Here is a 22,657-nt window from a genome sequence, read left to right as displayed (position 1 = left end):
TTTCCCCAGGCGCCAGGACAAGTCAGATACCTGATCGTGGGAATAGATTATTTCACAAAGTGGATAGAAGCAGAACCATTGGCCACCATCACCGCACAAAGAAGTCGGAGGTTTCTCTACAAAAATATCATCACAAGATATGGGATACCTCATTCCATTACTACATATAATGGAACCCAATTCACCGACTCTACCTTTAGAAGCCTAGTAGCCAGTATGAAGATCAAACACCAGTTCACCTCGGTGGAACACCCGCAAGCCAATGGGAAAGCCGAGGCAGCCAACAAAGTCATACTGGCAGGGCTAAAGAAAAGATTACAAGATGCAAAAGGAGCCTGGGCCGAAGAGCTCCCACAAGTGCTATGGGCTTACAGGACAACCCCCCAGTCCGCCACTGGTGAAACACCCTTCCGACTAGTTTATGGCGTAGAAGCCATGATCCCAATAGAAGTCAACGAACAAAGCCCAAGAGTGATTCTCCATGACGAAATCGGAAATATACAGGGGCATAAAGAGGAGCTCGACTTGCTTCCCGAGGTCCGAGAAGAAGCCCAGATAAGAGAAGCAGCGTTGAAACAAAGGATGACTACAAGATACAACAAAAAAGTCATTCGAAGAGCATTCACCCCAAGTGACTTGGTCTTGATCAGAAACGACATTGGAGTCAACAAATCAGGAGAAGGAAAGCTCGCTGCAAACTGGAAAGGACCATACAAAATCAATGAGGTCTTAGGAAAAGGCTATTATAAAGTGACCGACTTGGACGGCACCAAGTTACCAAGGTCGTGGCATGCTTGTAATATGAAAATGTACTATAGCTAAAAGCGAACTCTACTCCCTGATGTACTCTTTTCCCAACTTCATGATTTTTTCCCAAAACCAAAGGGTTTTTTTTGGAGAAGGGTTTTTAATGAGGCATCATAGTAGGGACTAAGGGAAATAGACTGTCCAAGCCCTTAGTAGCAATAAAGTACCTCCCCAATTAATAAAAATCTTTTTAATATCTCTAAAATTCCTTTGTTGCTTTCTCTTTCTACGAAACGCGCCGACTTAAGCTCGACAAAACGTAAAAATCCCATGACCGACCTAGATGGTCGTCAGGATAAAACGACGAGGTACAAGTCGGTGTAAAGAGGTTATATAAGTTGATCGTAAGAAACTCGGAAACGTTCCGACTCATAAGTCGAAATAAAGAACCGAGTAGGAAAAGAAAACGAATCGCAAAAATAACCTAAGTCATAAAAACTCAATGAAACGAAATTGAGTACTAGGAATAACAAAAGAGAGGTAGGAAAAAATCCAAGAAAAGATTAAAAGGCTGTCCTAAAGATCCTTAAAACAAAAAGGCTCGGAAAGACAGACAAGCCAAAGAAAAGGTTTTCCAGAAAAGATCAAGGGGAATTCGAAAAAAATCGCAATCAGAAAAGCATGCACGCATAAGGTAACTTAGACCCTTATCCAAAAAGGGTATTTATTTTTTAACTTAAACCCTTATTAAAAAAGGGTATTTTAAATGTTTTGTTTACGGCCTTAAAAGGCCAAAAAATTGTTCAAACGCTGCCAAAAATAAATAAAGAGTTTAAAAAAGAGGGGACCCACAGGCCGGGCCCCCAAATAGCCAACAAATTACTTTTTTGCAAGAGCAGTAGACAGATCACCACCACCAGAGGCACCAGGACCGGGAAGAGAGGCATCCATAGGAGATGAAGAGGAAGTCGGAGGAACTGTAGAAGAACTCGGAGCATCCTTAGAGCGAGGAGGGGACTCTATAATTCTCTGCCCCCGAGTCTTCAATTCTGACTCGGAAATAATCTCAGGAACAGGGGGATCCACAATGGCACCATCAATGACAACTTTATCAGGATCTAAAGGGGAAAGGTCCAGGCCAGGAGCAATGACTCCGACCTACTCCCTAAAGATCCTCCAAGCCTCCTCAGCCCCATCAGCAATAGAGTCCTCCAACTCGGTATAAGCCCTCTGAGAATTCAGCAGCTCATTTTTTACAGACACAAGATCGTTAAATAAACTTTGGTAGCTGTCTTGTGCTGTCTTCCTCAAGCCCACCTCCATGTTGCATTGGGCTTGCAATTTCCTCTCCTTCTCCCGGAGGCTATCCCTCTCCTCCTTCAACTTGGCGACTTCCTCCTTCAACTCCGTCTCCTGCTCTTGATATAAAAGAAGCCTTCCTTCCAGCTCCTCGACCCTCGAGGTCATCCCTAAAGAGCTGAGAGGAGCCTTCTCAAAAATATCTAAGAGTTTGCCACAAATCCCCGCCACCTTGAGGCTCTCCTCAACCAGAGTGGTAAGGTGGCGCCGAACAGAAACATCATCCATGCTTATACGAGCATGGGGATAGATGTTCTTTCGGACGAATGCAAGAGCATCCGCCTTAACCTCACCAGAAGAACCAGAGTCTAAAACAAATTTTGTGGTGAGTGCGAAGGTTGGTGATAAACTCAGTATCGACCGAGGGTTCCTCCCCTAGGACCGTGACATCAACCCATTGAGAAAGGATATCTACGGAAGCCATTTCTTTTTCTTAAAAAGGTAACAAAAAACCTACAAGGGAAAAAGAAAAGGAAAATCAAAAACACGGTCTCTAAAGGAGGAAATACGGAACTGAAGTCTACAAACCAACCTATCTACAAAATGAAGGCATGCAAATAGAAAAGCATGTTACAAAAAGAACTAACCTTTATCCGAAAATGAGGGTTGGAGAAAACGAAAGCCTTTGAAGTTGCAAAAATGCAGCACGAACGAATGAAGGGAAAATTTGAAAAATCGCAGAAACGAAACAATGAAAGAGAGGGAAAGTATTTATAAGTACGTTAGGGGCACAATGGTAAAAACGGGACAGTCATTAATGAAAATGCACCGTTACCAAGACCATCAATCCCTACGCACATCCCTAACGGACACAACGCTTGATTAGACGTAACTGTCAGAACCAAAAGGTCACAAAAGTCACGTCGATTTCGGAACATCACGTCGGTCCCCCAACAAGTCGGTTACAACCCCGAGTAGTATACTCGAACCCAAATCTTAAAGAGAAATCGGGCTCGAGTAGGGGCACTGTTCATATCCTGGCCCAACGATTAAGGCCCAGGGTCCAAGTAAAAAGGCCCAACCCAAAGGGTTGACCTCACCTTTCACCAGATCAGCCACTACGAAGTCGGTACTCGTCACGACTTGCTCTAAAGAAGTCGGGAACGAGGGTTAGCTGGCAGATAAGCACTCATTTGAATGAGTAACTGCCCCTAGAATCTCTCTAACCACTTCCACGAGCCATATCTTAACTTCCCTAAGATAAAGGGACGGTTAACACCCTAGAAAAGTGGCACTACTCCAACGGTGGTTATTGGTTCACCACTATAAATACACTGACACCCCTCAGGTATCTCTAAGTCCCAATACTCTCTAGACCTGCTAACACTCTTGCTGACTTAGGCATCGGAGTGTCCTTGCAGGTACCACCCCCCATTCATTCATACTCACAAGTCGGACGGAGGCCTCCAAGGCGCAGACCCTCTCAAAGGCTTCCTCCCTCAAACGATTGGGCCAACCAACGCCATCCAGCCCATTAATCTCCGGTTACCTACCATAACAGTTCTATTTCTTGTTAAATTATAATAGAAATTAAAAAGTCAGAGGTTACATTCCGCGATCAAGATGGATGGAAAGAAAATGAAAGGAAAGAAAATAGAAGGAAAAGTTAATATTTTTTGTATTGTTTGGATGAGGAGAAAATAAAAAAAAAAGAAAGTAAAAAAAAAATTTCTCTTGTTTGGATGAAAAGAAAAATAAGAAGAGAGAAAATCATACCTAAATAAAATTACATTAATATCCTTATTTATATTATATAAAAATTATAATATATTAATATAATATAAAGGATAAATTTATAATATTATACTTACTTACAAATTTTCTTCAAATTTCTTCGCATAAGTGATGTGAAAACTTAAACATGGTCCCGTCAATTTTTTTCCTTTCCATCTAATTTCCTTTCACATCCAATCAAAGGAAAACTAAGTTTTCCATTCATTTTCATTCTCTCTACTTTCTTTCGTTTAGTTTTCTTTTGTTTCAAACACAGTGTTAGTACAGGCGAAAAAAAGAAATGTAGACTTGCGCAGTTGGGACTGTTTAATTTAACCACGTTTCAGTTTCCAGAGCATGCTTTCCTCCGACTAGTCACGCGTTCTAATTAATACTAAGAAAAAATTTAGGAACCAGTCATTTTTGTGTTTTGTAGCCAACACTTAATCATAAAAAAAAAATGAATAATTTTTTATTATTAGATGTAATATAATTTTACACTATTAAAAATATTATTGATGATTAATTGATGGTTACAAAACATAAAAATTATTGGCCCTAACACTCCTCTAATACTAAATATATTTTAACAATGCAATGAGATATTTTTTAAATATTATTTTTTATTTAATTTTTTAAAAAATAAAAAATAAGTAACTCTTTTAATTTTTTAAATAATTAATACATAAAAATAAATATTTAAATTAATTAAATAATAATAAATTATTTAAAAAATTGATTAAAAATTAAAAATTAAAAAATAACTAACATTTTTTATATTTTAATACTATATTAATTATAAATTACTAATTATAATTATTTGACGAAATATTAAACGACTCAAAAAGTTTAATTTAAATTAGTTGATTAATTTATTTATCTATTTAAATAAATATTAAAAATGTAAATTTTATCATAATAATTTTTGAATAATCAAGTTAAATTAAAAAATACGGTGAGAAATTATAATAATTTTTAAATAATATTATATATTTAATTTTTTTATTAATTAAATTTAATTAAATTAATCTAATATAATAAAAATTAGTTATATTTAATATTATTTAAAATTTTATTATTTAACCTAATTAGATTTGTTTATATAAAAAAATTTAGATTTGCAGCATTATTCATAACGTTGTCTAACCGAATATCTTAAATCGAATTCACTACATAGCAAATCAGTAGTTGACTTGTTGGAAGAGACAGTGAGAAACCAGCTTTGTTGTGAATGCAGCAAACGAAGACACTAAGCCACTATATAACCAGTAACCAACAAAGAACGAAACAATAATCGACTACGCAAACATACATTTTTTTTTTCTTTTTTTTCTTCCTTCTTGCATATTCAGAGACACTAAGCCACTACTACGACATAACGAAATCAATTATTTGCCAATATTTCTTCCATGGCTTTGTCAAAGCTACCGTTTCTTCTTATCTTGTTTTGTTCATTTGATCTCTCATCTTCTGCATTTACATCACTTGCCAGGGGCTATTCTCTCTCTGCAGAGAAACCTGCACAAGACATCATTGTGTCGCAAAACGGCATCTTCTCCGCCGGGTTTTTCGAAGTCGGCGACAACGCTTATTGCTTCGCCGTGTGGTACACCGAAAAGCCTAATTCCCAAAATATCCCTACCGTCGTTTGGACTGCGAATCGTGACCAACCGGTGAACGGAAAGTACTCCAAGCTTTCCCTCTCGCACGCCGGTAATCTTGAATTAGTGGATGCAGGTAAGCATCTTTATCAAACTCTCACTTAATTCATGCATTAAATAATCTTTCTTTGGTCAAACTTAAGTTTAAGTAATCTCTATTCTACTAATGAGTTTAGTAGCTTACATCTATCTTTTTGTTCTAGTTATGATTATACGTATATTATAAATTGATTATTCTATTACAACATGTTTGGTTATTCCAATGACTGATTATTTAGTTAAAAAATACGTGAAACAAATATATATTTATACATAAATTTATGGTAATTAATTTGTAGTATACACATATTACTATATTAGTTCGATATACAACGGTTCAGATTTTATGATATTTCGTTCATTAATGTTGTATGATTAGAAACTCATAAATGTTTATCATATAATATTCATTTAATTAATTAAAATTATGAATGAGGTGGTCAAGAGATTTATTTAAACATAAACAAATTTACCTTAAACACAATACATGACAAACGCAATGGTCTCGATGTTAATCGACCCACCTAATAAGTAACTAAGATATACATTATTTTGAAAAATGTAAACTTGTATGAGTTTATGATTCGAGTGTTCCATGACTTAATTAAATTTTCTAAATTCCCGAGTATAATAACCTTGCAGGTCGGTTCCAAACTTGGTCTTCAAGAACAGAATCACATGAACATGTAGAATTGTACCTCAATGATGATGGAAATCTGGTTTTACATGAGTTGCAAGGAACTGTTCTATGGCAAAGTTTTGACTCTCCAACTGACACACTCCTTCCTGGCCAGCTTCTTACCAGACAAACACTACTAGTATCTGGAAGAAGCGAAAGCAACCGATCTTCCGGTTTCTATAACTTGTTATTTGACAGTGACAATGTTCTTAGTCTTCTTTACAACGGCCCTGATGTTTCAAGCACTTATTGGCCAGTTCCTTGGCTTGTAAGTTGGCAAGCTGGTAGGTTTACTTATAATAGCAGCAGAGTTGCAGTGCTGAATTCTCCTGGAGAGTTCAGTTCGTCGGATAATTATACCATTAGAACATCTGACTATGGTTTGGCTCTACAAAGAAGACTAACATTAGATTCTGATGGAAATCTTCGTGTGTATAGTCGAGATCTGTCACAACGAAAATGGTATGTTTCTTGGCAAGCCATTGCTGATAGCTGCAACATTCATGGAATTTGTGGACCTAATTCTGTATGTAGTTTTGATCAAAAGAATGGAAGGAAATGTTCTTGTCTTCCATGGTATAGAGTGAAGAATCAAAATGATTGGTCTTATGGGTGTGAACCTGCGTTTACCCTTACTTGCAACAAAAGTGAGTCTACCTTCTTGGAGTTGCAGAATGTTGAGCTTTATGGTTATGACAATAATTTTGTCAAAAATCATACCTACAGTTACTGTGAGACTTTATGCATAGAAGACTGCAATTGCAAAGGTTTCCAGTACTCATTTGATGAGGGAAGTGGCCAATTCTTGTGCTATACCAAAATACAATTGCGCAATGGAGAACATTCACCGCAGTTAACAGGAGTAACCTACTTGAGAGTTCCAAGAGCTAAGAGTTTTTCCAGCAATAGAGAATCTGTTAAGAAAGATGACCACATTTGTTATGTACAAATTTATAGAGAGTATTTTAAAAAACATGTAAATCGCTTCTCATACTTATTCTTGTGGTTTGCTATTGCGCTTGGAGCTTTTGAAATGGTTTGCATTCTTGTAGTTTGGTGTTTCTTGATGAGGACCAACTCAAAATCTGGTATAGATCAGCATGGCTACCAGCTTGTGAAATTGGGATTTAGGAAATTTAGTTACTCGGAGCTGAAAGAAGCAACAAACGGGTTCAGCCAAGAGATTGGAAGGGGCGCAGGAGGAATTGTATACAGAGGACTATTGTCGGATCAAAGGCTTGTCGCGATAAAAAAACTCAACGAAGCTAAAGAAGGAGAAGATGAATTCCTTGCCGAAGTAAGCACCATTGGGAGGCTCAACCACATGAACTTGATTGAAATGTGGGGATATTGTGCAGAGGGAAAACATAGGCTTCTGGTGTATGAGTACATGGAAAATGGTTCTTTGGCAGATTGCCTCTCATTGAATAATACACTTGACTGGAGCAAGATGTATAACATTGCGCTCGGAACAGCGAGAGGTCTAGCATATTTACATGAAGAATGCTTGGAGTGGATTCTGCATTGTGATATAAAGCCGCAAAACATACTTCTTGATTCAAACTATGAGCCAAAGGTATCAGATTTTGGCTTGTCTAAGCTGCTAAATAGAGATAACCTCAAGGATTCTAAATTCTCAATGATCAGAGGAACCAGAGGATATATGGCACCTGAGTGGATTTTTAACTTACCAATCACATCTAAAGTCGACGTGTATAGCTATGGAGTTGTTCTGTTGGAGATGATAACTGGAAGAACTGCAACAGCAGATATCCAAGCAGTTAATGGAGTAGACACATACAATGGGAGGCTCAAAACATCTGTGAGAGAGAAAAGGCGAGTGGCATCATGGGCGGAGAAAATCGTTGATCCACCCATTGGGACAGATTCTGATGTGAATAAGATGAAGGTCTTAGTTGCAGTGGCTTTGAAATGTGTAGAGGAAGACAAAGATGCACGACCAACTATGAGCCAAGTGGTTGAGATGCTTCAGAGCCATGACACAGATCCTTAGTGTTGAAGCTATACTACCAAAACCTGCTAGTCTGGGTCTTTTGAGCTTGATTTTTTACTTTCTTTTTTGCATCAAGAGTATTATATATAAAATTAGTAACTGAAAATAAATTTTCAAATTGTTTTTTTTTTCCCTTGAACTCTAGTGTCGGTGTTCCTTCCAGTTCAAAAATATATCCTCTTTGGAGTGGGAAAAGGCATGCAGAATGTGGTTGTGCACCCAATGAATTTTGTAACTTAGATTCTAGGTATCTGGCTCTTCACCTTCATCAATCTATATTGACTACTTCAATCCAGTTCTTGAGTTGCACTTGTTTCTTTCTTAGGCTACAGGGGAAGGGGGTTGCATTTGAAAAAGTTGAACAATGTAGCAAGATTTCAGATAAGCAGCTAAGGTTATGTTTTAGAAAACAACGCAAGATATTTAACCTTCAAAATAACAAAGAGCCTAAAGGTCAGAAAGAGTATCTTAACTTACCCTTTTGCTTGTTAATTAACTTGCAATCGAACCATCAAGAAGGGAACACTGTCACTTTGGTGATGTTTTTCTTGGCATGGTCTAACCTTGCTGCATCGTCATTGAACAATGGCCAGATCAATAGCATTTCCATATTCCAATGTCAAAGGCTCAAAGCAACATATGAAACTATATAATGAATTAGTGAATGACCTAACAAAAAATTCATTTCTTCTTTCATTTTAATCTTCTTAATCAAGATTTTATTTAAAAATCATTATAATATCAAAGCTCAAACTTATTACTGAGAATTAATGAATTTTTTATAATAACAAATCTCTAAATTTAATAAATGAATCTATTTTATTAATCTTTTAATTAAATAATATATATAAAAATATTAAATTATTTGACACATGATGATAAATTAGATCAAGTTAAATGCATATTTCTCTTAAATTTTATGTAGTTGTCAAATATAATTATCAAAATAAGTTGTTTACAACTTTACATAGCATTTCACTTTAGGAAAAAACCAAAAGTTGGATGGCAATAAATTACAAGTGTACTGTAATATATGCCTGAGTAATTCTGCTATTGGGGGTTTGGGACCACATATTCGAATATCATGTTGAGTGACTTTGAAATTGTTTATTCGAGTTTGCCATTTCCCATAAAAAGCAGCACTATTTTCAGATTTCCATAATGAGAAATGATTTTCCTAGTCTTTATATATATATATATATATATATATATATATATATATATATATATATATATATTTTAATATTTATGTGATATAAAATTATAAAGCAGCCTCTTTGAAAATTATATTTACTCTTTAATATCTACTCTTTGTATAGTAACTATTTTCTGTGATTTTATTTTTGATTTTATTAGGTGTATTTTGCGGTGGTTATAAAACTTTGATAATTTAAAAAGTGTAGTTAAAATTAAAATTATATTTTTTAATTATTTGACAATAGTTTTAATTGATCATATTTATTATTTTTTATATTTTCATATTAACAAGTATTATCAAATAATAAAAAAGTACAATTTTTAGGTGGTATAGCCACCTGCATTATTTATTAGGGCAAAACACTATAATAAATTAAGGAGAACGAAATTTTACACAAATTAGCAAAACTGATTTATGACTCATGAATCCACTAAATGCACGTTACTATATAGTTCGAATCAATATGTTTCGAACTAGAATTACATGTAATTCGAATCAATGTGATTCGAATCAATGTGATTCGAATCAACTATAATTCGAATCAACCTGATTCGAATTACACCCACAGTAATTCGAATCAGGGTTATTCGAATTACACTCACACACGCTGCACATAGAATTACTCATGATTTAATTCTGTCCATTCTTTTATTAAAAAATTAATAATTGATTAAAAAATTAATAATTTAAAAATTATATATATATATTTTATTTCATACATTAAAAAAAAGCTAATAAAATATTTAATTACAAGACTTCTTTAAAATATTAATGGCTTAAAATGGCTTAATATTTTAAAAAAGTCTCGTAATTAAATATTTTTTAGCCTTTTTTTAATGCATGAAATAAAATATATATTTTTTTAATTTTTAAATTATTAATTTTTTTAATCAATTATTCATTTTTTAATAAAAGAATGGACAGAATTAAATAATGAGTAATTCGAATTTAGCCAATTCGAATTACTATGTGCAGAGTGTGTGAGTGTAATTCGAATCACCCTGATTCGAATTACTGTGGGTTTAATTCGAATCATGTTTATTCGAATTATAATATGTCTGCATGTGTGAGTAATTCGAATCACATTGATTCGAATTACATGTAATCCTAATTCGAAACATACTTATTCGAGCATTAGTGGATTTATGAACCAGTATTTTATTTGGCTTATTTGTGTAAAATTTCGTTCTCTTTGGCTTATTATAGTGTTTTACCCTATTTATTATGTCCTACTGTTTGAAAGGAAAACACTTCATCTCATTTTATGTAGAAAGACACTTCATATCATTTTAACCACATACATCGTTGATTTGCTTCTTTCTATGTACCAGAATATCAAAAAAAGAATTAAGGAGATGTAGGTATATGATATAGGTTTGGGTACAATTAGCAATGAAGCAATCAAGTACCATGTGTTGTTCAATTAATTAATTTAGTCCAATGTAGATGAAATATTTTTATAGCTGGAAGAAAAAGAACAAGAAAGTCTTCCAAGTTTGAATGTTGTTGGAGAAATTAATAATGAGGTATGTGAGGTACTACTGAGGTATTTAAAACAGCAGTTATGATGCTGTCAGTAATAGTTGGAAGGTAGTTGTCTTTAGCTTTTACTGCATTTTCTTCCATTTATATAGCCTTTGAGGAACGTTTGTACACATAAATGTATATGTAGTACTACTCCAACCCTCACTCATATTCATATTTTTCTTCCTTTTGCTGCTGCTTTTTCTCGTTTTATTTGGTTTTTCATCCCTCAACTTTTGCATTCAATGTGATTGTAGTACAATGGCAACTCTCAAGTTTCTTCCAGTGTGGGCTAGTGTTAGTGTTACATTCATGGTTGTGGTGGTAGCAGCAATGTTTATCTCAGCTGAATCAACAATCTATGTTTACTTCAGTCGTGTTCCTCCACCGCGGTCGAGGTCTTCTAATGCTGTTTTTCAGTTCCTAGTAGAAACTTTGGATGGTTACAATGCGTGTAAGAGATATAACTGTTCATTTCAATGTGAGGTATGCATTTATCTTCTTGAACTTCCTTACCTTTTTTCTTTTGGGTTGAATTGTAAAGTATATTTTACTAAGAAAAAAAAGTTGTTAAAAAAAAATACCAAACAAATTCTTGAGAAAGATTCTTGACATGAATTCATTGTTGGCGCGGTGTTTTGCTTGAACAGCTTGATGGCAAAGCGTACCCTTGCCATGGTCATGGCATTGTGTTGAAGAACCTGACACAAAACCAGGAGCATTACTTTCTTCTCAATGTCACTACAAACAAAGGAGAAAGAAACTCATCAGTTTACTCATGGTTCATAGGTAAGCTAAACATACATTGCTATCATCATTTGAAATTCTAAGTAAAAATGGCATTTTCCTAATCCTATTTTGAACTTAATTAAAATCCATAATTGCGGGCTAGCTGATGGATTTTTCTTTTCACATAATAGATACAATACCTCCAACTGCAGCCATTACTAGTGAAGAGACATACACAAGTGGAAAAAGGGTAGCAATTGATATTACATTCAGTGAACTATGCACTGGATTAGGTGGATTCAAATGTCAGAACTCAACAAACTGTGATGTAAGTTGGTTTCTAGTGACAAACAAAGCATTGTCCTAAAAATAACATTATCTAATTTTTCTAAAGGGACATGTATTTTGAACAGGAGGCAGTAATAATTTGTTGTTTTAAATGAAAAAAAAAAGTTAACTATAAATTTGGTACTCAAAAGATTAGCCGTTGACAAAAAAGTCTCTAAAAGATGTTATCGACAAAACAGCTCTTGAATAATTTGAAAATGCGACAAAAATAACCAATAATTATTATATTTCCAAATATTAGAATCAACCACTCATTTTTTGCCAAATCAACTATTATTTCCAAATCAGCAAAAAAAAATATACAAAAATTTGTAATCAAATTTCTAACCTACAAAGACATTGAATCTATATCCATATATTTATTATATCTCACAATTATAAACAATACAATAAATTTATAACTCCAATAATTAATTTATTAATTTCTATAAATAACTCATTAAATATAATAAACATTCATATTACAAATGTAATAATAATATTATTAATCATAATAAATTTTACGTTACAAATATTCAAATTCCATACTATTTGAACTACTTATATAAGTCTATTATCACTATTCCTTCAAATGACATATTAGCACAAAAAATTTATTTTCGAACCACACAATATCTCAAACTTACTCAATAGAACATCATTCTTTGGACAATATCACCAAACAAAAAGACAATTAGTTTATCAAAGTTCGCATGGTTCATCTATGGAAAACATTAACACCCACAAATGAAGAAGAGTCTCTTTGATTAGAAATAATTATATTAGATGAAAAGGTACAAAACAAACATATTTATTATATTTTTAAATTGAATTTAAGAAAAAAATACTTTAATTATACTTTTTATATTATTTTATAATACTTTATATATAATTGTATTTTAATATCATTAAAATTATACTTTTTTTAATATGCTATTCATTATTCTTTTTTAACTAATTATGAACTATGATTTACTAACACGGTAGGGAAGAAAAAGTCTATATTATACAAAATTTAAAAATAGAAGATACAAATAATTTGTATAGGCTAATTAAAGGTACAATGAAAGCAAACTTTTTACTCACAATTGTTGTGAAAGAAATTAAAGATCCAATTTTGAACATTTTCCAAGACTATTTTGAATTTGCATCACTTGAGATATTATCTGACAGAGTGAGTCAAAGAAAAATACTAACAGGTAATTTTATTTTATACTATTTTAATTATTCTTATTAAAAATAACTTATTCAAAAAAAATCTACACATTTTTGTTCTTTTTATTGTAGATGTCATTGAAAAACTACATCAAGAGATTAAGAAGAAAAAAAACCATACAAATTCAAGACACATCTTCGGAAGAAAAACATACATGCAAAGATGGAACAAATAACATAATAGAAAGTGCATATAACTCAACAATTCATAAAGAACATGCATTCACAAGAACCTCGACACAAAGAAGAAAGCAACAATTCTAACAATAACCAATAAAGAAAAAGGAGGACGAGCGCCACATAAGAAGACTAAATCCATCAACTAAAACAAATGCAAAAATCAAACTACCAAATAAAAATGTCACTTTGTACAACTCCAACATCCAAATCTTTTGTACTACAAATTATTTTAAACAAAACACCCTTCAAATTTAACTTTAGTTTACACATATTTAATTTAGTTCTACAAAACATAGTCATTTTTAATATTTATTATATACTATCATTAATTTACCGTCTGCGCATTGCGCGGGTCTCATTCTAGTTTGATATGAATTTTTGTTGTAATATTTGGATAAATATTTAGAAAGTGTACAAAAAATCGGAGCCAAATTTAATCTCTAGATTTTTTTTTTCAAAAAAATGTAGTAATTCACAATAATAAAAATTTTTTTAAAAAATTCACATAAAATTACCAAATTTTAAGAATGAAAAGATCTTATTTTTGTAATAATGATTGCAAAAATTTATATCAAAATCTGATCTCTAAAATCTTTTTTAGAATATATATTTAATATCTAATATCTAGTTCTTTTTGTAGCATTAAATCTTTTGGAGGCTTATTTGTCGTTAGCATCTTTTGTCAACAACGGAAACTTTCGAGTACTATTTTAGTGTTTTACTCAAAAAGTTGAAAAAGTTTATGACATTTCTATATTTATTGTGTAAGGTTCTAGTAGCTGGTCCTGCCCAGGTTGTTGCATCTTCATTCCAAATTATCAAACCAGGTTTTAAGTATAGTCTTGACCTGATTCTCTCCTCGAAAATTGTGTACGGGCATGCCGTGATCTCGATGGTGGAGAATACTTGTGCTGACCAGGCTGGAAACAAGTTCATGAGAACTAATGGTTCTACTTTGATTATTCACTTTGGTAAGGTTCTATTTGCAATTCAAAACTTCAAATGTTAACCTTTTCTTTCCTAACAAGCAATGTTATGGTCTCACATTATACATTTAAACTGTCTTAGATAGAAGACCAGTAATGGTGGATTTTTGGACTTCTGTTCCATCATATGAGTTGAAAATTAACAGTATCCCAAGAACTGTCATTGCAACATGCAAACCAGAGGACATGATAATTTTCTTGGACTTCAGCATTCCTATAAGAAATTCAACGGAGCAAATTCTAAGTGCGCTACACGTTAACTCCAGTATCTTAACCCCTTTCCATGATAGAAGTAACGAGGCACGCCGATTTTCTTTCATGGTAAGCAAAGATATTGTTTATCTGATATACTTCAGTTTTCTTACCATATACATTGGTATAAGTCATTTGCTGAAGAAGTTAGAAAATCAACAGAATTCTCGCAATTATATTCCAATATATTGCTGATGAAAGAAGTAATGCAAATTTTTTTTTGGTAGCTCAATAACATCTCAAGAACTGAGATTATCACAATTGAATTACAAGCTACATCAATACTTGGAAGAACAGGCATCCCTGTCTCTCCTGTTGCTCCGATTACATTCCTTTTCGGTATGCTACAATATGTTCTTACAACACTAAAAGCAGATATCTCTTAGAAGCTTTTGGTGTAAGCAAATTCTTATTATTACTGTCTGTTTTGGTAGATTCCATGAGACCTAGTGTGATACTAAGGACCAGCTCCCTCGGTAGACCAAGGGATTTTGACATCAACATAATTGCCGAGTTCACAAAGCCAGTATTTGGCTTCGACGCCTCTATGATAGAAGTCTTGGGAGGAAGATTGACAAGGCAGGTTCAGAGAGAGTAACAATAAGCATATCAATCGTAACAAAATGCCTATGAAGTAATCATAAATCTTGTCATTAAGGGGTTTAAGTAATGCTCAAATTCTTCATTTTCTTTCTTGTAGGTTACAGGATCTATCCAGAGCTTTGTACTCATTGACAGTCCATGCAGAATCAGAGAATGAAGTGTCAGTTACCATTCCTGCAGGGAAGGTAACTGATATCTCAGGAAACGAAAATTTGGCATCTAACCAACTTGTATTCAAGCATTGTATGGATACCTCTTTTCCTTCCTCACATGTTTTTAACTAATAATGAAATAATTCGTAGACAAACTTCCACTTCTTGTTATTAAAACTAAAATTCCCATGTTTATCTTTCTAACCAACTAAACTTTGGTTGAACGTGTTCTATTTTATATGGGTAACAAGGTTAGGAGTATTTTGCATCTATGGTTCTAATTCTCATCATATGCTCAGATTCTGCCCCTGCAATATGCATTGCATTGTACTCATTTGTGAGTGCTGGAACAATAGCAACATCACTGATAGCTGCAATGGTTTTGCTTTCCTCTGCGAATCTAGAAGCAATAAGCATACTTGCTTTGGGAGGTGCAAACTGTCCTACTTCCAATCCATCAATGAATCTAAATGTAAGTAAGAAATTGATAACAATATCAAATTATAATTTAAATACAAACATTTTTCATTTCTCACAAGTCACAACAACTTATATGTATCATTTCTCTCTCTTCAAAGTTACCTTAGAAAACATTTTCTTCCCAGGGAATGGTTGGACACCTTCAAGTCTTTGCGCTTACAAGTTGGTTTTCAGCTGATCAACCTGTCAAATACTTGGAGACAACAAGAGGCCTACGGTGGCTCATACCTCATCACAAGCTTCCTTGGACAGATTCCGACACTTCGTCTTCAATATCAGAAAAAGAGAACCTTGCAGGGAGAACTAATGACCTGTCAGAACATAATTCTCACAACAGAGATCATCATCTTCCAACTAAAATTACCACCATATCGGGTTGGCTTCATAATCACCAGCATAACATAAGTAGGGCAAATATAGTTTATGGTCTACCTCTCAGTTCCATTGAATATTTCAGTTATTTCTTGGTGAGTTTGACGTCATGTTTTTGAAAGCTCTACATTCATAGACATTTGTATCAGCTAATCTTTTTCCTTGTAGAGGGGAGAACCAATGTCTGCTAGCATGGTCGCCAAAGGAATGGAGAATTACAAAGGGTAGCTATACACACTCAGCCACTTAAACAGGAAACACTATTATTTTCTCTAGTAAAACTGTGAGAAAAAGAAAAGGGGGGGGGGGGGATTTTGAAAAATAAACATAGTTTCATATTTTTCATAATTAAGAACATTTAAGAGATTCTTCCTATTGACAGGTGGCAGGACATGGAGATGAACTTATTCTGGCTTGGCATAGGAGGAGGCTGTTTAATTTTAGCTCATGTTTTCATAATTTTATTCCTCCGGCGGAGGACAGGGAAGCCACCTCGGGGCAGTTTTTCAGTTCCTAGATTTGAGCTATTTATTTTGATTCTCTTGCTACCTTGTCTTTCTCAGTCATCTGCTTTCCTAATAAAAGGTAAGACTGCTTCTGCAATGACTAATTTCATCCACCTGAAACCTAACAAATTGGATATTTAAGATGAATGCAAGTGCAAAGTTTGAAAAGCTAAAACTACAATTTTATGCAGGTGGTTCAACAAGGGGAATTATAACAGGGGTGTTGTTGCTGGCAATCCCTGCAGCATTCATCTTATCAGCATCCCTATTTATTATTATTGTAATCAACTCAGGAAAATTTGCCCGGTACGAAGAATTCAACCAAGTACCTAATCAAGAAGTGTGGTACAAGAAGTTATGGTTCCTTTTTGTCGGGAAGCCAACCACGGGAAAGTGGTTTTACAGGGATGGATTACCATCTTCTTTCCTCTCAGGCTTTGGAATTCTCTTTGATAATTGCAAGGGTTCTCCAGTGTTAGTCCTAGGCAATCAGCATGAACTAAATACCATGACCAAGTGGACCGAAAGCGGCCAAAGCGGGAATGAAAGAATTAAGGGGGTCAACTCAGAAGATAGCAATGAGGAAAACAAAAATTCCATTTTCAGAAGGGTACTAGGATGCATGCAACAATACTATATCATCCTTGACTTATTAAGAAGAGTTGGTTTGGGAATGATATCTGTAGCTTATCCACCAGAAAAAACAAGTAAAAGCCTTTTTGCTCTGGTAATTACATTAGTACAGTTTATTTACTTATTTACCATAAAGCCATACATCAGCAGGAGTGTCCATGTTGTGGAAAGTGTTTCTCTCTTGTGTGAAGCAGGTGTGTTTGGTATATTTGTCATTCAAAGTGGTTCAAAATCAACTGAAGCCAGAACTTCGGAACTAATTATGATAGTTCTTCTGTTACTAACCTTCATTGCACAGCTTATCAATCAATGGTACGCTATGGTAAATACCTTATTAAGACTCTCAAAACCTCAGACTAACTCTTTAAGGCATGGATTAAAGCTTGCAGCCAAGGGACTAATTCTGCCTTTCCTCCCGAAGAAGCATTGGCCGAGTGTTGTATCGACATTCTCCCAAACAGAAACAGAGCAGCTTTCAGTTAATCCTGCGAGCTCAGGAACAGAACTTGGAAGAAGAAAAAGAGCAGGCTATATGGATCCAGTCAGTGCCATGACTGCTACTGTAGTTCCTGTGCAAAGTCTTCATACACCTAGCCCCAGTGTGATTGAAAGACGAGATCCCAGAAACTCAAAAGCAGCCACAAATGCTCACATAGAAGTGGAAGGTATATGGCTAACAGGACACAAAGCTGGAATCAATGATGAGCTGAAGATGTTAAGGGAGCTTGCAAAAGCTGGCTTCTCTAGGGAAGACAGGGTGGATGAAGCAAGTACCAGTTACACTTTAGATGCGCAACCTCCATCGGATGAACACTATTTGGGTATTCCAAAGCCAAGATACTAATGCTTAAGGGTGTTGGAAGTGTATTTGCATCTTACTGTACTTACTCAAAAATCATTGTATAGCTTCTAATGGTGTTAAACTCTTAGTGACAACTTACTGCTAATGCTTCTCAAATGACCGTGCCATGTGCATTTTCTAGAATTAATATATAAAATGTTATAACAGATTGAAACATTCTCAAATCATTTCAAAATGCATTTACAATTGCATTGCTTGTAAGCTATTCAACAAAAAGAGTTCACACACTATCTGTTTGTCTTTGAAAGAATTGTTAATGCTCTGTGCAATTTGCATACACAATTGAATATAGGTCTACACAAACATACAATTCCAATAGAAAACTACATAAGATTCAAGTATTCACGGACCATTGAATATACCAAAATCTAACCCTAAAATTCAATATTCAGAAGAAATGGATACACCTTCAGTCAGCACGTAGCACTGTGGCACTGTTCCACTCTATTGCTATCAAGTAAGCCATGAATTCCATGAACGACGACGAGATCGCTGCGAAACATGTCCGGAACCGCCACCAGAACACCGTTGAGGAACCGCATCCTCGGAGAAACCGTCACATTGATCTCAAACCCGTCGGAGAACGTCGGCAGCAGAGACTCGTTAGGGAGACGAATCAGATCGCGCCATGTAATCAGCTTCGGCACGACGTGCTTGCGGAAGATCGTAGAGTAATCGCCGATATTCCTCACGCCGTTAACGGCGAACGCCTCATCTAACGGCGCGAAGATCGTGAACTTCCTCTCATCACCAAACTCCGTCGAAAGCTGAGCATCAAGAAACGTGGCCATTACGGAGCAGCCGTTAGACTTCAAGACTTCGGTGACGGCGGCAAACGTTTCTGCGTTAGTACGGGCGGGTTCGGATTCTAATTCTTGGAGCGAAGATGAGTTGAAGAAGTCGTCGATTGCGAGCAAGAGTAATGAACCGTCGTCGAAGATTGGTATCTTGGAAACGACGACGTCGTTTAGGGAAAGTTTGTTGGAGGAGGAAGAGGTAATGCTGAGATAGGAATTTGGGAGGAGAGTGGGTAAGGGCGTGTTTGGTTGGAGAGTTGAGAGGTTTTGGAGTGGGAGCCTGTCGGGTAGGATGTGGTATTTGAGGAGTGAGAGTGGGAGCGGGCCGGAGCGGATGAAGGCGGCGTTTGGGGGTACGAAGACGGTGGCGGTGTTGGCGGAAGGGAGGGGGATGGAAGGGGACGCGAGGCGGAGGGTGAGGGCCATGGAAAGGAAGCCGGCGTCGGTTAGGGTTTGCACCGCCAGGGTAAGGAGGGCCTCGGTGGAGGATGCGGCAGAGGGGAACAGGAGGATGACGACGGTGACGAGGAAGAGAAGAGTGCGTAGGGTGAAAAGATTAATCTTTTCCATCGGTTGGATTGAAGAAGGAGAATCGTGTGTTCTTGGATTTCTTGCTAAGAGAAGAGTGGCTTTGGAGGGGTTGTATACTTCATACTTGTATGAACTTTGAAGGAGGAAGAGATGATCGACGTGGAATTGAAATTCGGGCGGGAAATAAAAATGAGGGAAAAACAAAAAGATTCTTCTATATAATAAAACAAAATGCATCGAATATTGAGAAGTATACCCAAAAAATATTTTAGTTGACGTCATTTTTTAATGAAATTTGTTTTAGCAATTTAAAGAATAAGAAAATAAAAAAAATTCCAAAGTTGAATTTTGTTTTTTTATTGCACATTGATAATGTTGGAGAGATAAGATATCTTTCTTTTTTTTTGAGGAGGGGGAGATATTTAAAAAAAAAAATAATCTTTTACATTTAAATCTTTTTTATGAATTAACTTCAATTAAATTAAATAATAAAACTTAAAATAATGTTAGTCTATTTTTAATATATAAAAGTAGATACATAACTTTATCCACGTTACTTTAAAAACATCTTTTTCTTTTTACTATTGTTATGTCAGCAACATCGCTTACTTGGCAAAATATTAGAATCAATCACTCATTTTTTGACAAATCAACTATTATTTCCAAATCAGCAAAAAAAAAAATATACAAAAATTTGTAATAAAATTTCTAACCTACAAAGACATTGAATCCATATCCATATATTTATTATATCTCACCATTATAAACAATACAATAAATTTATAACTCCAATAATTAATTTATTAATTTCTATAAATAACTCATTAAATATAATAAACATTCATATTACAAATGTAATAATAATATTATTAATCATAATAAATTTTATTTTACAAATATTCAAATTTCATACTATTTGAACTATTTATATAAGTCTCATATCACTATTCCTTCAAATGACATAAAATTTAGCACAAAAAATTTATTTCCGAACCACACAACATCTCAAACTTACTCAATGGAACATCATTCTTTGGACAATATCACAAAACAAAAAGACAATTAGTTTATCAAAGTTCGCGTGGTTCATATATGGGAAACATTAATACCCACAAATGAAGAAGAGTGTCTTTGCTTAGAAATGATTATATTAAATGAAAAGGTACAAAACAAACATATTTATTATATTTTTTAATTGAATTTACGAAAAAAATACTTTAATTATACTTTTTATATTATTTTATAATACTTTATATATAATTGTATTCTAATATCGTTAAAATTATACTTCTTTTAATATGCTATTCATTATTCTTTTTTAACTAATTAAAACTATGATTTACTAATACTGCAAGGAAGGAAAAGTCTTTACTATAAAAAATTTAAAAATAGAAGATACAAATAATTTGTATAGGCCAATTAAAGATATAATGAAAACAAATTTTTTACTCACAATTGTTGTGAAAGAAATTAAGTATCCAATTTTGAACATTTTCCAAGACTATTTTGAATTTGCATCACTTGAAACATTGTCTGACAGAGTGGGTCAAAGAAAAATACTAACAGTTAATTTCATTTTATACTATTTCAATTATTCTTATTAAAAATAACTTATTCAAAAAAAATCTACACATTTTTGTTCTTTTTATTGTAGATGTCATTGAAAAACTATATCAAGAGATTAAGAAGAAAAAAAACCATACAAATTCAAGACACATCTTCGGAAGAAAAACATACATGCGAAGATGGAACAAACAATATAATAAAAAGTGCATACAACTCAACAATTCATAAAGAACATGCATTCACAAGAACCTCGACACAAAGAAGAAAGCAACAATTCTAATAATAACCAATAAAGAAAAAGGAGGACGAACGCCGCATAAGAAGACTAAATCCATCAACTAAAACAAATGCAAAAATCAAACTACCAAATAAAAATGTCACTTTGTACAACTCCAACATCCAAATCTTTTGTACTACAAATTATTTTAAACAAAACGCCCTTCAAATTTAACTTTAGTTTACACATATTTAATTTAGTTCTACAAAATATAGTCATTTTTAATATTTATTATATACTATCATTAATTTACTGTGTGCGCGAGTCTCATTCTAGTTATAATTGATTTTTGTTATATTAGACCAATTTAATTAGATTTAGTTAATAGAAAAATTTAATATATAATATTATTCTAAAAATGAATTTTTTGGAAGTGCACACTTTAGTACATAGTCAAACTACGTAGAAAGTACATAAAGAAAGAGCAAGAATGAGAAATGTTAGGTAAATCATTACTTTTTTATAAATAAAATATAATTTGTTGAAAGTGCAATGAGAGTAGTTAAGAGTGTGAGTAGTTCAGACAGAGAGCAAGAAGAGAATGAAAAAGATGTGACTTAATTGAAATGAAAAAACTCAAAAAAACATCCAAACACTGTATGTCTTATATACAATCAAGATACAAGTTGTTAGTTCTAACAGCATCTAACTAATTCTGTCATGTTTACATGTTAATTGTGCATACCAATTCACCAGATCACATACTACTCTAACCACCTTGTAATAAAGATTCCTTTTATTAGCTATCTAACTAACTGCACAACTAGCTAATAATTTATTTAACTCTGAACTTATAAATCAGGTAACACCTTTTCTCAAGTTAAGAGTACAAATATTTAGTAGTCCTAGCTTGCTCAAAAGTTTGGAGAATGTTCCTCGAGCAAGGAATTTTGTCAGTAGATCTGCTACTTGCTCATGTGTCGAAATGAAAAGCAGATGTATGAGACGCTCAAGCACCTTATCTTTCACCACATGGCAATCAACTTTGATATGTTTTGTTCGCTCATGAAAAACCGAATTATGAGCTATGTGAATAGCTACCTGACTGTCACAATACAGGCTTATGGGTTTCTCAAGTTCCATTCCTAAATCTCTCAAGATCTTTTTCATCCAAATTGCTTCTCGAGTGACTGATGCTAAAGCTCGATATTCAGCTTCAGTAGAAGATGATGCCGCATTCGTCTGTTTCTTCCTGCACCATGAAACAATTGAACACCCAATGTAGAAGCAATAGGATGATATGGATTTGCATGAG

General features: G+C 34.1%; 3 protein-coding genes across 3 annotated transcripts; 2 read left to right on the top strand and 1 right to left on the bottom strand.

Moving 5' to 3' along the window:
- Window positions 1-5,005: 5,005 nt before the first annotated feature.
- On the top strand, window positions 5,006-8,507 carry LOC112755089 (putative receptor protein kinase ZmPK1). The gene is made up of 2 exons (XM_025802990.3): window positions 5,006-5,556; window positions 6,162-8,507. Exons 1-2 carry the CDS (start codon window positions 5,229-5,231, stop codon window positions 8,210-8,212), a joined length of 2,379 nt encoding a protein of 792 aa, XP_025658775.1. The 5' UTR covers window positions 5,006-5,228; the 3' UTR covers window positions 8,213-8,507.
- Window positions 8,508-11,090: 2,583 nt separating this feature from the next.
- Window positions 11,091-18,377, top strand: LOC112757609 (uncharacterized). The gene is made up of 13 exons (XM_025806164.3): window positions 11,091-11,420; window positions 11,585-11,723; window positions 11,855-11,991; window positions 14,155-14,356; window positions 14,454-14,692; window positions 14,851-14,962; window positions 15,058-15,202; window positions 15,324-15,469; window positions 15,678-15,850; window positions 15,984-16,325; window positions 16,399-16,454; window positions 16,613-16,815; window positions 16,928-18,377. Exons 1-13 carry the CDS (start codon window positions 11,196-11,198, stop codon window positions 18,211-18,213), a joined length of 3,405 nt encoding a protein of 1,134 aa, XP_025661949.1. The 5' UTR covers window positions 11,091-11,195; the 3' UTR covers window positions 18,214-18,377.
- Window positions 18,378-18,526: 149 nt separating this feature from the next.
- On the bottom strand, window positions 18,527-19,716 carry LOC112755088 (putative fasciclin-like arabinogalactan protein 20). Its single transcript, XM_025802989.3, has one exon. It carries the CDS (start codon window positions 19,596-19,598, stop codon window positions 18,645-18,647), a length of 954 nt encoding a protein of 317 aa, XP_025658774.1. The 5' UTR covers window positions 19,599-19,716; the 3' UTR covers window positions 18,527-18,644.
- Window positions 19,717-22,657: the final 2,941 nt, after the last annotated feature.

The sequence above is a fragment of the Arachis hypogaea genome, chromosome 16 (genome assembly GCF_003086295.3).
Source record: "Arachis hypogaea cultivar Tifrunner chromosome 16, arahy.Tifrunner.gnm2.J5K5, whole genome shotgun sequence".
NCBI lineage: Eukaryota > Viridiplantae > Streptophyta > Magnoliopsida > Fabales > Fabaceae > Arachis > Arachis hypogaea.
Note: the sequence above shows the minus strand (reverse complement) of the source record. Positions and strands in the feature narration are given on the sequence as shown.